The following is a 16,778-nucleotide window of genomic DNA, read 5'->3' as shown; positions in this document are numbered from 1 at the left end:
ACAACACAGGAGACCATGTGACTCCATAACCTCAAAGCTGAGTTCAGGCTTAGGGATCTGCAACATGGAACATCTGGGATCTGCAACACTGAAAGGACTGATCAGCTCTTGTAGGATGCTCAGACCTGAGCTGCTTTATGACTTTTTGAGGTCCTCTATTAACATGGCTACAGGTTTCAAAGGTCTTTCTGAAAGCCAGTCCCTGTTTGCTTCAGTTATCCCATGGCTGTCAAGAGTTTCAACAAGCACTAAACAAAGGGAAGCTGAATGTTCCACAGAAGTGCAGGTGGTGGGAGGTTGAGCATGACTCTTGGGCTAAGGATAAGAGGCTGTTCCCTTCCTGGAGCCTGTATAGAGGGCTGCACCCAGAGGCAAACCGAGTGTGCCTGGTGCTGCACCCAGAGGGGAAGGAGTGTGCCTGGTCTTATCAGATATGAGGGACCTGAGAAGAGCACAGGAATCTAAACAACAGAGTACATAACAGGGATGGGCAGCCAGTGTGGGGCAGGGTTATTCAGCAACTGGATGTCAGCAAACCCTGCAGGAGCTACAGCCCAAAGGGGACAAGTAGACTTACTATCAGCTTGTCATCACTCTGCTGCTTCTCAAGATGAAGTATGAAGAATGCCTCATCAACAGGCTTGCTGAGAGGGTCAAAAAAGACACCCAACCTCCAAGTGTATTGCTTACCTGTGAGCCACTTCACAGACATTTATGGGGTTTGACTGATCCACACCTAGAGAGAAGCCAGGGGACTTTCACCTGGCATCAAGAAATACCAGAGAAATAAATGGCTTGATTCTCAGCACTGCTGAAACTCTATCTCAAATTTTTATGTTCAGTTGTTCTTTTTAAGCATCAAGCATCACTGTACACCTTCACACAACAGATCAGCAGGCCCAGTACCTGCTGTGGAACACACAGTCAGAGGACAGCAGTCACTGGAACTGACAGGTAGGCATTACCTCCTTAAAACACTTTTCCACTTTCTCGAACTCCATCACCAGCTCCAGCTCCTGGATGCGCTTGTTTGACAGCATCACCAGTCGGTGAACGCCCTCATCAACTTGATTATAAAGCACGCTGGCAGCATCGAGTGCATCTCTGCAAGGGGACACAGGTCTGGTCAAGGCTTTTGCATTATGTGCTTCATGCAAACACAACCTGGCCAACAACAGTGCTCCAGTCACCCTCCCCATGGGACCCACACTGGCCATCTCCATATGGAGAACAGAAAAGAATATGGCTGCTCCTTGCACATTACCATGATTCACCACTCTGACCCCAATGCAGATAACCCGGCAGGAAGGACAAGAGCATCTCCTCCCGGCCAGGCTCCTCGCAAGATTTACCGTCTTTCTCACACTTTCAGCTTTTCATAAACATAGATTGTTGCATCAATGGATTTTCACAAAACACAGGGTCAAGCAGTTTCAAGCGTCTAAAACCATCATTTGAATTTAATTAGGTAAATAAGCCACCACTAGTAAGCAAATCTCTCCTGAGTGACAACAACAATATTAAGTGCCTGATGCCCCACTTAGTCTCAGGATTTACACCAGCCAAACAAAAATGCAAAGCGTACAACAACTCAGTGCCAGGAGAAATCAGATTTTACAGTGCTGTGCTGAAGAGATTCATAGACTGAGCTCCCTACCTTCCACAGGCAGCCGTGCTGACCAAAGCCAGGCAGGCAACACCAGGAGGCACTCTCCCTGCCAGCCTGGTCCACAGCACACAGGCAGGCATGGAGGGGTCAGGACAGAGCCCAGTGCCCTCAGATGCTGCAACCACAGTCTTGGTAAGATGGTGAGTATTAGGAAGATCCTTTTAGATGTGTGCAACACCTCTCCAGCACAGGCTTGGGATCCAGGAGACAGAAGAGCATTCAAGCTTATTCTTGTATTTCTTTTGCTTCCAGATTTCCCCTCCTACAATTACGGGCTCAAGAGACAGCTACAAGAAAACACTACAGCCTCCTTCAGCTGTGCTCTGCACTGGCATGTTCAGCTGCCTGGTCATCTCCTGTACTCATCTTAAGCCAATTTTCATGTCATCGTCTTACAACCTTCTGACTTATTAGAGCATGGCTTTTTTATCATGTTATTTAAATTATCTAAAACACTTGCAAAATAGGTAGCTAATATTGCCAATGGAATATAATTCAAAACAATTCAGCATACATGTTTATTTCTGTCTGCGTTTACAGGCAGTCTTGAACCTATGAAATGCAACCAAATATGAGCATTTAGTAGCAGTCATCCTGTAGTTTTCATTGACATGAGGTAGTGCCATAGGTCTGGACAACTATCTCTGCATATCAGAAATCCGCGCTATTTTTCCGTTCAGAATTCCACCCAGTGTGCAACAGCCAACTTCTCAAACCTCAGGCTCTTAGATACTTTTGTTTTCCCTCTTTGAAATGCCATTAGACTGAACTAATTTCTCCAAAGTGCAGCCAAAAATACTCAAATAGTTTCTGGACTAAGATCAGTGCTACCGCAGTGCAGAGCAGACAGGTTCTCTACAGAGAATCTGCAGGCTTCAATGGAAAGATCTGAGCTGTAGCACTGCTCTGACATTTCCCAAAACTGCCATAAACAAACCGTGATGATATGAGCCTTCTCTTCTGTAATCCTTTCTTATGGACAGACCCAGATCCAGCCCAGGAAACTCACAGCAGCAGAATCAACAATCATTGTCCAAGCTGAACTCTGGAAAGTGTTTATACAGCAGGTTGTGGAGGCAAGTTCCAGTCAGCAGCAGTGACACAGCTGGGACAGCTAATGAGAAAACGTTGGGACGATGGCTGCAAGTTAAATTTGGCAACACCATTAATGTGGTTCGGTTTTGTGCAGCAGAGCGTATCTGTCAAGTCCCATTTTCTGAGTAAGTCTCCAGCATACTCATGGCCAGACAGGCAGACACCCTTCGGCCTTACTCCCACAGGGCTGAATTCCCTGCTGGCATGAATGCTCTCATCCACTCAGGAAAACACATGGATACAGCAAACACTTCCACTGGCACAGACAATCAAGCACCTATAACTTCAGGCATTCCATGCTGCTATATGCAAACATTTTCAATTACCCCCTCATGAGGCAAAATATTTTTCAAACCTTTCCCTGAGCTTCCATGGAAATCACTTTGGTGTTGATGCTACTTCTTTGATGGCACTCATTAGCAAGCCAGATTGACCTGCTAGACCTTTCTGTAATAGAAGTCCTTATGTCCACCCAAGCCAGTGACAAAGTGAGCATCCATGGCTTCAGTACTTAACATGGTATTGTCAGAGGGCCACCTGATGGCACAGGGACCTGAGACAAGGGTTCCAGCTCTAGCACTGCCTGACCTAGCACACGGTATGATCTGACTAGGGGACAGGAGCCAGGGAGTCCCACTCTGCCCCTTTCCATACCCAGAGGAAACAACCCCCCTACTGTTGTAAGTCTGAGTAGTTTTCCTTGACAGGAGTCAGTAGCAACCTGGGCTAATAAATACTACAGATTCTAGCACAGTAGACAGCACATTTCCCAAAGTCACAAAACACTGGCTTTCCTGAAGACAACACTGCAACCATGGCAGGGGAAAAAAAAAAAATCACCCTAGATTTTACACATCTACCTAAATCTCTAGGTAGAGTGATAGGAAGTGATTATAAAAAAAAAAAAGCTACCAAAACCCATATTTCAAGGTTGTTTTTTTAACCAGAAATAGGTGTACCACAAGGTCACTGTGTAAAGAGGCTTTTCCACTGTGCCACTGTGGAAAAGACCAGTCTCTTTGGAGCCCACTTGAGACCAATGCTGGCCTTATGATCAGCAAACCCCCCACCAGGGAAAGTCAGATTCAAAACTGCAGCAATAAAGTACTCCTGCTGGTCCACCAACCAAAGTCCAAGGAACCCATTTCAGCAAAAGGGGCTTGAGTGAACTGCTTGGTGCCCAACTAAAGGACAGAGTAAAATTCACCCCAAACAACACTTCTGGCCCCACACATTCCTCCCATAGAAGGAGTTACCCTGCCTCTGAAGATCTCAATCCAACCAAGCCTTTATGTGCCTTTGCAGGAGGTGGAAGGGAGCTCCAGTTTAGAAGTGAGCTCTTTGCCCCATTGGATGCAATTGTAAAATACATATCTCAGTAAATCATGTGGCAGCTACAAAGGTACAGAATCTACACATCTATGCACATCAGTCACCTTCCCCCTATCTCAGCTGATGCAATGGTACTAGAAGTGACACTGTGTCACTGAAGACACACACAGAAAATCTTTGCTTTACTGACCCACAAGCATCTCAAACTTACCTCAAGTCAGTCTAGGATGCATTTGGGAGTTTATGCTATAAGCAGGGACTAGATAGAAAATTTAGTTCATAAGGCTGGAAATGAATTCTTATCAGTAAGTTGGGCTGTTTGGGGTTATATAAGCCAAAATCCCTTACTCTTGTCATTTAAGTGATTTTTTTTCCTCTGTGAATGCTTGCAGCAGGCTATTTATTGATGTCCTTATCAGCCACAATTCAACACTCTAAGGCTGCCCCTTCTCCTTGTCCTGCCAATGGTTTCCTCAGTGACTGCAAACAACATACACAGAAAAAACGTTTCCTCTGTGTTCAGAGTCCCCAAACAACTTCAGGTGTGGCTTTACACCATTCCTGCTCCTCCGTGAGTTCCTCCAGCATCCCAGAACCTCAGCTCTTTGTTTCCAGGACCAGCCACACTGTTTTCATACGTTCTGCCTCACTTGGCAAGCATTCATTAAAACCTCAACGTCTAGTTGTTGGTCTTCTGTTGCATCTCCAAGGTAACTCCATTCATATGTTGTCAGCCCCTGACAGTTCACTTTTACCAGCCAGACAGGCTCTCTGACTAACATCCATCTTTTACTCTCTTACACAGAGGAAAATATAAGCCTTTCCATGCTGTAGTATAAAGTAGGTAGGCAAACTGAGCCAAACAAAGAAACCACTCAGAGTCCATGGGAAAGCTTGTTTTTTCAATTCACTTGGGCACTTCAGTGCTCCCAGAAAAGATTCACTGGGCATTAAGCTGTTCTCCCAAACCTCTGTACATGTGTTTATCTATTTACACACACACCCACACCCATTTGTTGATCTAGATCTTAAAAACTTCCTAAATGATTTCCAGTACACTAGTAAACTCCACAATATCCTGAAACGGAGTTTTATGGGAAAAATGATACTTCACACAAATTTCTTTTTTTTTTTCAGGTTTAGACTCAGAAGTTTTTAATTTCTGTCCTTCAGGACCTTCAAGGCAGCTTGGACTAAACAAACCAAATATTGAAAATTTGGTTGAAGAAAAAAGTGACTTCCATCCTGGCACACAAAGGAAACACCTGGTTGTTAAGGATTTTAACGATATTTTAATAGTGGCCTGTGCAACTCTGAGCACGAACAGCAGAGTTGTTTGAAGTCAGTGGAAAGTTTCATCTCAGCTCAGATTTGTGTGGATGTATTGCAATTTCCCTGCACATGGGAGTGTGGTAATAAGAGTCTTTCACTACATTCTTCCATGGTCAAATCACAAGAAGCAATTTTGCAATAGTGCAGAGTCAATATAATTTACAGCAAAAAGGACTAGCTTGATGTCAAGTTTATGCTTCCCCAAATCCTGTTTTCATTGGGCAATTATCATTTCAGTGGAAAAGGTTCCAAATGTCTTCAGTTTTCTGGAGAAGTGCCAAGCTGTTGTATAATGGTAGGGTAATTTTAAACCTATAATTTAGAGAGACCATTTCTGTCTCAATCCATTCTTCAAAAAAAGCCAGCCTTGGAGAGTTACACTTTAGTTTTCAAAGCAAAATACCTGTTTTGTTTTCAAAAAATAGATGGCCACAGAAGAAGGATCCAGCAGAATCAAAGAGCAGGTGCTGCCTGAGCCATGCCTGCCAATGTCAGTGAGATGCAAACAGGGAAGGGAGCAGCAGAGCCATCACTATTCTGCACTGTCTGCCCCTTCAAGAACTATTTTGACAAACAGCAAGAACAGCAGATCTAACAACAGGGCTGAAATAATGAATTCATCCTCTGACCAGCCTTGGTCAATTTTAAAATGGCAAAAACTCACAGATGGAAGGAAATACTACATTTTGGTAGTGTATTTGATGGGGTTTGGGAAAGTATAGGGCAGCTAATTTGTCATGGGAAAAGAAGATATCCTTAATCTGATTTGTTCTGTAATTTAGAAGAACACAGTCAGATGTTACAACATTAGCCTCATTTAGTCTTTCACTCTTGGTGCTGAACTTCCCTCGTGGATGGATGTCCCTACAGGTTTTAGAAGAAAATTAATAGGATCTGGAAACTAGGAGGTTTAAAGGATGGATTAGTTCAAAGACATCACCCAGGCACATGTGTGCTACAAACCACTTAAAACATGCTGAGCAATGCTTCTGGAAATCCTTCCAGGTCAGCAGGGACAGTCCTGTTTGCCTGAGGGACATTTTGCAGGATGAGAAATTCTTGGTTATTACTGCATTTTGGTAGCAACCTACATAAGTGCAATATTTATAATGATCCCATGAAAGGAGGACAACCTCAAATGCACAGTCCTGCTCTTTGAGCTGAGAGCTTCCCATGCAGCTGAGGTTAAATTTCAAGCTAGCCAGAGCAAAGCTAAAGCAGATACAGCTAAATAAACTAATTATTCTCTGCAGCACACAAATAGCCATGATGGTTTCAATCCCCTGAGAAAAGTAGCTGAGGAACTGGGTACATTTTCTAGAACCCTAAGGTGTCCTTTCAAAGGCACAGAGCTCAAACACCAGATCTGTGGTTGCCTGTGTGATGCCTGTTCCCACTGAGGTTGAGACCATAGACCTGGCTGAATCCCTCCTCACTAGGTTACCTGACCTGGGAGCAAACCACCCAATTAATACAACGCACTGCAGACCACAACTGCCAAGAGAATTCTCTTCTGGAGCACAGTTCATTTAAATGTGTTTTTAGCAGAAATACACTCAGAAATTCCTTTAAAAGCCAAGGGATCAATGCAGACAGTTAAACAAGTGTCTAAACACAGTCCCAAGATGTGACCTTTGTTTCTTTCTCCTGTCTGGCTTGCATTCAGTTACAATAAAACTGTTCAGACGCTAGTTGATTTTAAATCCCAGTAAGATCCATAAAACTGACTGGAAAAAAAAAAAGCCATAAGAAATCCCAAACCAACAAGTATCCTGTTTATGGTGAAAGCTCCCTGTGCAGGAGAGCCTTGGATATGATTTGGAAACACTATTCTGGGAACACTGAGCCTCAAGATGTGGTTTTCTACCAGCTGTAAGCAATTTCTATCTCCAAACCTTGTCTAATGTACATGAATTTGCTTATGTTTATACTTTATATCCTTGTCAAACGCACCAGTCTAAGAGTTGTGTTCCTGAAGCTGGGACCACCAGGCTTTCAAGATGCCCTGCTCAAATATATACACACTATCATTTAAAGCCACATCCCTATTTAACTGACACGTCTTTTGCCCATTTCCAGGGCTATGATCCATATAATAGCAGGGATTGTGCTATTAACCAGCCCAGCAACAGAAGTATCCATCCCAACATAGTTATATAAAAAATGGTGCTTGTGGGATAGCCTGGGCTGAGGAAGGAATGTCAGGCAGTTCAGCTAACATCCTATACTGGAAACTTTTCATAATTTTTTCCATAATATTTTTAAACAGATAAAACGCAGTGTGTCATTAATTACCTAATGCCCTATTGGCATGGCAAGCATTGCAAACAAAAACAAGCAAAACTGGAGTCTTCTGGGTAAATTCTCACTGAATCCAAGAAGATTTAGGACATAACACAGCAGAAAAAAAACAGAAAGGGAGCTGAGGGGAATAATCTCATAAAAAACCCAAGAGGACAATGAAAACTTACCTAGACAGAACTCTGCAATCTTTTAGCTCTCTGCAAATGCCACAACTGACGTCTCACAGCACTTCATGCACTCAGAATGACAACAGCCCCAGCTCCACTCTCCTTTATGTGCGGAGCAGCAAGATTTGTTTAATGCGAGCGTAAGTGCTTTTCACTAGGCTCAAACTACCACGCAAACAGAGGGAACAGGTTAGACTGTAACCAAAATGAATACCAAGTAGCACAGTGTGTGTTTGGGTAGAAACATGGCCCTGTGCTCCTCCCTCCACCTGACACAAACAAATAAGGCCAGAGAAGAGCACTGCCACCCATGCTTGGCCAAAAGCTTAGTGCTCATCAGCACCTTCTGTGTCACCAGCAACAGCGCAGAGGCGTCTCGTGGCAGCCTTTGAGGCCATAATTTAAGCACGTTTTTTCATACCTTCAAAGGTATACTCAGTATATATGTCTTGTCTCAAGATGGAAGTTTTAGCATTAGGTCCACAGGAGGAACATGGAAAGGACCCTACAAGGAAAGGTGCCTCTCCCAGATCGTGTCAGGAGGACACACTGTGGCAAAGTGGTAGCATGAGAGGCTCCCAAAGCTCCCAGACAGCCACAAAGATGAGCAGGCACTAGTTTAACTGCCATCAGTGAGAGGGACACAAGCATTAACACCTTCTGAAGCATGTACAAACACACAGAGCCACAGCAGACACATCTCTAAAGGAGAAAAGGGGTGGCAGCAGACAGTAATGCCTCCAGGAAGGATTTCCCAGTGTAAGTTGCCTGGCTATGACCACCAGCCTATGGCAGCAGCTGTCAGTTTGACAGTGCACACACTGTACCTTACAAACTGAGAAGTCCAGCCATCTCTGTCTTCAAACTGGGACTTAGACACCAGACACCTATCTCTCCCCTAACCTTGCTCCCAACTTGTTCCACATTTTGGATGATCAGCTTAAGCTTAGTCTCTCTGACTACCCAAGCTTCAGACAGTGCTGTGCAGTCCCTTGGCAGGGGGCAGAGAGCCTGTACATTATCCAGGTTTACATCCAGGGAGGTCATACACCACTTTGCAGAATGGCACATGCACGCCTTGTAACATCCCAGTAGTTTCTACTAGCAAGATCTTGCTGAAGATCCACAAACACAAGGTCTGCAGCACCACACAGCTACACCCCACTGCATCGTTAACTGGCCACAGCTTCAAGCAGACACAGTCTCAGTAACGCATGTGGAAGCCAGAACATGAACTGTGGAGGCTTTTAGCTGTAAGATCACCCTGGACACTTTAACTCAGTCAGGTCCACCACCAGGAACCTGGCAGCTGCTGCTCAGGAAGTCTGTTCTGTACTGTCCATTACCTCTGCATAGCTCAAGTCCCCACCCAGGGCTTCCAACTAGATCACCAAGCCACACTAAAAATAGCCAGCTCACAAAACCAGCTCTTGGCTTTAGCCACTCCACCCTCAAAATACAGAGACTAACTATACTGCCTTCTGCAAACAAAGGAGAATTCACTCCTCCATCTATTTATAAGATACTTATTGTTGAGGGTTAGGTGGGAATTTTTACCCATTATGTGCTGGGAAACCTAACTACCGGTACTTAAGGGTGCTCACGAAGAACAAAGAGTAGCCGGGCCCAGGGTGGCGGGGAAGGGGGCAGAAAAAGGAGGGTGGGGACAGTTTTTGGCTGGCTTTTTTCCTCGGCTTTGGGGAAGAAGGACGTTCGTGCGCTGGGTCGCGGAGCTGCTTCTTCTCCTTCTCCCCTCTTGGTTGGTGGCCTCGCACCCGCTGTCCTGCCAGGCATCGCCGTGGAGCTGCTGATACACCTCATCCACCAGCCCAGGATCTCAGCTCGTCCCTGCTGTCCCAGCTGACTGTTTCCTCGGAGCCCTGCAGGAGCACCGGGACTGACTGCCCGAGGGGTTTGTGAAAACAAAGCCTCTCCTCCATCCCGTCTCAGCCGAGAAAGCTGTCCCGGGGTCCCTGGTTCTGTTTTCTTGTTATTGCTGTAGTTATTGTTTGTTTGTTTACCCGGTTATACTAGTAAAGAACTGTTATTCCTATCCCCAGATCTCTGCCTGAAAGCCCCTTGATTTCAAAATTATAATAATTCGGAGGGAGGGGGTCTACATTCTTTCATCCCAAGGGAGGCTCCTGCTCTCCCTAGCAGACACCTGTCTTCTAAAACCAAGACAGATTTTGGCCGCCCAACGTGGGGCACTGAGAGAAAAAGGGCAAAAAAGGAATAACAGTTCTTAAATAACCTAACTTTTGTGTGCTGGATTTAGAAACCTTGTTAGGCAGAACCATGTTGTTTAGCTTACCCAGGTTCGTGGGCCATGTGGTCACAGCTATATTTCTCCCATTTGCTGCACCTTACCTAAATATGGGTCCTATAACTAAGGCTACTGTGGCTATTATCCAGCTTGTTTTGTGGGTTGATAAGGTGAGGAATTCATGGATGTTTAACGTCCTCTGGACGGCGGGCTCATGGATTCAGAGCTGTCACACACTAACTGGATGGTTTTCAGGTTACTTTAATAATGGTACCTACTGGGAGAAAAAGACAGCTGGGGAAATTTTCTCCCAACCTTTCACCCAGTTCCTTGGGCCTACCCCGCCAGTTTTCAAAGGGTTAAAATCTTCTCTGAATGCTAATGACATCATACAGTGGCTGGTGTTGCTGATAGGCCTGTTCTACTTAGCCTTCAGAGACAAAGGGAAAGAGACCGGAGGTGCTACTCCAGAGCCTGGCACAGCCCCAGAGCGAGGGGGTGGTGCCCCAGAGCCTGCCCCTGCCCCAGAGACAGGGAGTGGTGCCCAAGAGCCTGCCCCTGCCCCAGAGACAGGGAGTGCTGCTCCAGAGCCTGCCCCTGCCCCAGAGACAGGGAGTGCTGCTCCAGAGCCTGCCCCTGCCTCACAGCCCACCTCAGAAATGAACCACCCAGGGTGGGTGGGGGTGCTGGTGAAGGAGATACGTGAGATGGGCGGCGTCAGATTCCCACTGAGGTCGTCAATAAGATCACTGCAATGTCCCCACCAGCCAACAAGAAGGAAACACAAGCTTTCCTAGGTGCCATAGGTTTTTGGAGGATGCACATTCCTGAGTACAGCCAGATCGTGAGCCCTCTCTACCTGGTTACCCGAAAAAAGAATGATTTCCACTGGGGCCCTGAACAGCAGCAAGCCTTTGCTCAGATCAAACAGGAGATTGCTCATGCAGTAGCCCTTGGCCCAGTCAAGACAGGACCAGACGTGAAGAACGTGCTCTACTCTGCAGCTGAGAACAATGGTTTGTCCTGGAGCCTTTGGCAGAAAGTGCCTGGGGAGACTCGAGGCCGACCACTGGGATTCTGGAGCCGAAGCTACAGAAGGTCCGAAGCCAACTACACTCCCACAGAGAAGGAAATCTTAGCTGCCTATGAAGGAGTCCAAGCCGCCTCAGAAGTGATTGGCACAGAAGCACAACTCCTCCTGGCACCCCGACTGCCAGTGCTGGGGTGGATGTTTAAAGGAAAAGTTCCTGCTACTCACCATGCCACCGACGCTACATGGAGCAAGTGGATCGCCCTCATCACGCAGCGCGCCCGTATTGGAAACCCAAATCGCCCTGGGATTTTAGAGATAATTACAAACTGGCCTGAAAGTGAAAACTTTGGTCTCACTGATGAAGAGGAGCAGGAACAAGTGACACGGGCTGAAGAAGCTCCACCGTATAACCAGCTGCCAGCAGAAGAAACACGCTACGCTCTGTTCACTGATGGTTCCTGTCGCATTGTAGGGATGAACCGGAAGTGGAAAGCAGCCGTATGGAGCCCCACACGACAGGTCGCAGAGGCCACTGAAGGAGAAGGTGGATCAAGCCAACTTGCTGAACTCAAAGCTGTTCAACTGGCCCTGGACATTGCTGAAAGAGAGAGGTGGCCAAAGCTCTACCTCTACACAGATTCATGGATGGTAGCCAACGCTCTGTGGGGATGGTTGGAAAAGTGGAAAAAGGCCAACTGGCAACGCAGAGGAAAGCCAATTTGAGCTGCTGATGAGTAGAAAGACATCGCCACCAAGGTAGAGAAACTGTCTGTGAGGGTCCGTCATGTAGATGCCCATGTCCCCAAGAGTAGAGCTAATGAAGAGCACCGAAACAATGAGCAGGTAGATCAGGCTGCAAAGATAGAGGTGTCAAAGACAGACTTAGATTGGCAACACAAGGGAGAGTTGTTCCTAGCTCGATGGGCCCATGACGCCTCAGGTCATCAGGGTAGAGATGCCACCTATAAGTGGGCACGAGACCGAGGGGTGGATCTAACCATGGACAGTATTTCTCAGGTTATCCATGACTGTGAGACGTGTGCCACGATCAAGCAGGCCAAGCGGTTGAAGCCCCTCTGGTACGGTGGGCGCTAGTCCAGATACAAGTATGGAGAGGCCTGGCAGATTGACTACATCACACTGCCCCAAACCCGCCAAGGCAAGCGCTATGTGCTCACCATGGTAGAAGCCACCACTGGATGGTTGGAAACCTACCCTGTGCCTCATGCCACTGCCCGGAACACCATCCTGGGACTTGAAAAGCAGGTCCTTTGGAGGCATGGCACCCCTGAGAGGATTAAGTCAGACAATGGGACTCATTTCAAGAACAGCCTCATAAACAGCTGGGCTAGGGAACATGGCATTGAGTGGGTGTACCATATCCCCTACCATGCACCTGCTGCTAGAAAAGTTGAACGGTGCAATGGCCTGCTTAAAACCAGCTTGAAGGCGCTGGGTGGGGGAACTTTCAAGAACTGAGAGATTAATTTAGCAAAAGCCACATGGTTGGTGAACACCCGAGGTTCCACTAACCGAGCAGGCCCTGCCCAATCTGAGCCCTTTAAAACGACAGATGGAGATAAGGTTCCAGTGGTACATATGAGAGGTATGCTGGGAAAAACTGTTTGGGTTAATTCTGCCTCCAGCAAAAACAATCCAATCCGTGGGGTTGTCTTTGCTCAAGGACCGGGTTGCACTTGGTGGGTGATGCAAAAAGATGGAGAGACCCGGTGCATACCTCAAGGGGACCTGGTTTTAGGGTGAACTACCCATGACACTGTGCTTGTATCTGTATCTGCATGTACATATGTATATAGTTAAAGTAGTATGTGTTAGTGTATAATTTAAAGGTTTAATATTTGATGTAACATTTTGGTATGGGAAAAAATTCGGGGTGGATAGTGTTGAGGGTTAGGTGGGAATTTTTACCCATTATGTGCTGGGAAACCTAACTACCGGTACTTAAGGGTGCTCACGAAGAACAAAGAGTAGCCGGGCCCAGGGTGGCGGGGAAGGGGGCAGAAAAAGGAGGGTGGGGACAGTTTTTGGCTGGCTTTTTTCCTCGGCTTTGGGGAAGAAGGACGTTCGTGCGCTGGGTCGCGGAGCTGCTTCTTCTCCTTCTCCCCTCTTGGTTGGTGGCCTCGCACCCGCTGTCCTGCCAGGCATCGCCGTGGAGCTGCTGATACACCTCATCCACCAGCCCAGGATCTCAGCTCGTCCCTGCTGTCCCAGCTGACTGTTTCCTCGGAGCCCTGCAGGAGCACCGGGACTGACTGCCCGAGGGGTTTGTGAAAACAAAGCCTCTCCTCCATCCCGTCTCAGCCGAGAAAGCTGTCCCGGGGTCCCTGGTTCTGTTTTCTTGTTATTGCTGTAGTTATTGTTTGTTTGTTTACCCGGTTATACTAGTAAAGAACTGTTATTCCTATCCCCAGATCTCTGCCTGAAAGCCCCTTGATTTCAAAATTATAATAATTCGGAGGGAGGGGGTCTACATTCTTTCATCCCAAGGGAGGCTCCTGCTCTCCCTAGCAGACACCTGTCTTCTAAAACCAAGACACTTATTCACAGCTTGCAAGCACAGATTCTTTTCAGATGAGGAGCTTGAGGGAAGAGATTAAACTTTTTCTGGTTCCATGTTGCACAGAGCCAAGCACTCAACATGATCATTCCTTCACCATCTGAGGTTTTTTTTCCTTTCAGCTCTCACCTCTAGGCTTGGGATTATCTTGCCCATCACCATGAAGAGCATGACACAATCCCACTCCTGTGCCACAGTGAGAAGAGGGGTTCATGATAGAGCCTGCAAATTCATTCTGGTTATACTAGTATAAACCATCTATATATTCATATAAAATAGTTATACCTTCTTCACTTGTGACTCCTAACACATGTGCAGGACAAAAGGCATTCACTGGGCACTTGCCTAGGCACACGTTTCCAGCTCTTGGCTATGCTGGAAGAGCAGCAATAATGAGCATAACAGTGAAAAACACCTGGCTAAAAACCAGATTAAAAGGATCATGGCCTTGCTTCCCAGCCCCACATCACAGCCCCACTTCAGCAAGAGCTCCCACCGCTGCTGCCTGGCTTCTCTGATATTTCCATCATATTTCCATCATAAACTGTAAGTTTTTGACATCCACTACAGAAGCAGCAATACATTAGTCCACATTTCACTGCTGGCTCAGTGAGTTGCCTGCAAGCTACAGGTTAGTTATCACTACACCAGATAGCCAGAAGCCAAAGCTACACCTACTAACCAACTCTACCTACCTTACTAAAAAGATCACGGTTATTAAAAAAGTTCCTGTTTGAAAGTACAAAAGGAAGTATTAACAGCACTGAAGTGATGGAGGCCCCTGTGCCATATGGCCACATTTACCAAGAGGAACTTCAGCTAGGCAAACAGCTCTGCATTTCAGCCCCAGAAAGACTGGGACAGCAAACCTCAAAGAGTTCAGCTAACAGACCTGGAGAAGCACTGAGCCTTCAGCACAGTGGATGGTGTGAAGGCAAATGTGCTGGCTTTAAATCCACCAAGAGTGAGCAAGTGGCAATGCCACCTCCAGCAATCCCCCTGCACCTCTAGGTGGCCAGCCCTATCATTACAGCACTTAAAGAGGCACCACAAAGATACTGGCTCATCAGTGCCACACCTACACCAACTCCAGGCCAAATTCAGCCCGGTCTTGCTGGAGGTGGGAGATCTCAGAGACACCAGCTGAGCACACCACAGCCCCTAAGCAAACTCCCTGCAATGAGCTGCCTGCAGGATGTGTATTCTGGTAACTGAGCTCCTCCTTCCCAAGCTGGGAAAAGGCAGAGTTCCAGACAGACTGCTTGGAGAAGTCTTTCCTTTTGTGGATAAGCAGCTGGAAAGGTAAGGCTATCTTTTATAGTGGTACTTGGTGGAGAAAGGAATATTAAGTCTCCTGGTCAGCTCACAATGTTAGCAGTTATGGGTCAAAGCCACTGCTGTGGTGCTATAGCATCTGAGGATGAGACTCCTGGAAGCTCTTAAATCATCTGTTCGAGAAACAAATGGATGGAGCACAGCACATCCCTCCTGCATGCCCACATCTATGATGGAATGAGTTCAACTTCTGCAGGGAAGAACCTGTGGCACTGGCTCAGCAAAGCCTCACAAATCCCAGGTCAGATCTGAGCAGCAACGAGATCCCACTGCTCTGTGTTACAAAATGCTCCAAAGGGCATATCTGCTCTCCAGGAGGGCAGAGCAAGCAGAGAAGGTTCCACAACCAATCCCACAAGTAGAGTTTCATTACTAAAGAAAGACTAAAGCAATTCTTGTTTGCCATGTGCTCTTGAAAGGCATTTGGCAGATAATATCTGACTGCACTGAGTACATGCCTGCTTCCTTGCCTGTTTTAAGTTATTATGTCCAGCCTGTGGTCAGGCACTTTCAGAAGGGTTTATCCATCTCTATTCTTCCCAGCTCCCGGTGTTCTTTTTCCACATGAAACCACGAAATAGCAAGAAAGACATCTGTGACAGCTAGGAAAAAAAAGCAAGTCAATGCCTTGTTTGATTAATCCCAAGGTGAAGATGCAGATGGACTTGTCATCTTTATTCTTAAAAAAATTTTAAAAACCACAATTTTACCTTTAGTTCTCCACTTGTAGTTGGCATATTTTAATTAAGTGGAGCCAAAAGTCCAGGAAACTGCTCTTAAAATTGCATTCTCTATTTATATGTAATTCCTGCACATTCAGACAGTCACCTGTTCATAACTGGCCTCAGCTTATGACTAAGAAGTCCTGGTAGTCATGTTTCTGTTTTATCAGACTTTTGCACCACACAAGACATAAAAAAAATGACAACAATGGGACACGTGATAGAGCCAAAAGGTAGCTTAGAAGAGTAAAGCCATTTGACTTGCTTTTTGTAAATAATTTATTTCATGTATTGGGAGAATGGGTGTGGAATTAGGCTGTTAAGCATTGATCAAGGTTTCACAATTCAAAGTTCAGAGTACCACAAACCCTGCTGAGTGCACACACAAAGGTAGTCCTGTTCACTTTTCACACATCACCAGTTAGAAATCAAATATTGGACCTACATACATCAACAGCCACTCCATGCTTAGTTGGCCAATTCCAATATTTTGTCTCTACCCTGTTTTGATCATATCTATTAAAGAAGCCTTGAAAATCCTAACCTTTACAATATTAGCAGAGCTTAGAACCTTTGATATCTGCAAGTCAGATAGGAAAGGACTAAGTGCAAAGCCTTGGAGGACCCAAAATCAACAGTGTCTTATACTGAATTCTCTAGCCAAGTTATAGAGCTTGCTTCCCCATTTAAAGGGATCCTGAAACAACAAAGAGTGGACTTCTTTAGTCCTCTGCCCCAAGTTAGAGGAAAATTAAAATACTGCATGAATTTTAGTTTCTGCAACTACTCCACAGCCTAGAAAAGAATCACTTTCTCCTGCTATATTCATTTACACTCCTCAAGCTTCAGAGAGCCACATATATTTGAGCCATGGCATACAGTTTCCCTTCACACTGGCAGGCAATGAATATAACCCGAATTAAGCAGAGATCATGCTACACAGCT

General features: G+C 46.1%; 1 protein-coding gene across 3 annotated transcripts in view; it reads right to left on the bottom strand.

Annotated features, from left to right (window-relative positions):
* The window catches only part of PLEKHG4 (pleckstrin homology and RhoGEF domain containing G4), a 90,504-nt gene that overhangs the window by 28,793 nt on the left and 44,933 nt on the right, over nt 1-16,778 (bottom strand). For all 3 annotated transcript variants that reach the window (XM_058845660.1, XM_058845661.1, XM_058845662.1), the window contains exon 11: nt 966-1,104. In XM_058845660.1, coding sequence (XP_058701643.1) covers nt 966-1,104 — 139 coding nt within the window. The remainder of the gene's footprint in view (nt 1-965; nt 1,105-16,778) is intronic.

The sequence above is a fragment of the Poecile atricapillus genome, chromosome 10 (genome assembly GCF_030490865.1).
Source record: "Poecile atricapillus isolate bPoeAtr1 chromosome 10, bPoeAtr1.hap1, whole genome shotgun sequence".
Lineage (NCBI taxonomy): Eukaryota > Metazoa > Chordata > Aves > Passeriformes > Paridae > Poecile > Poecile atricapillus.
Note: the sequence above shows the minus strand (reverse complement) of the source record. Positions and strands in the feature narration are given on the sequence as shown.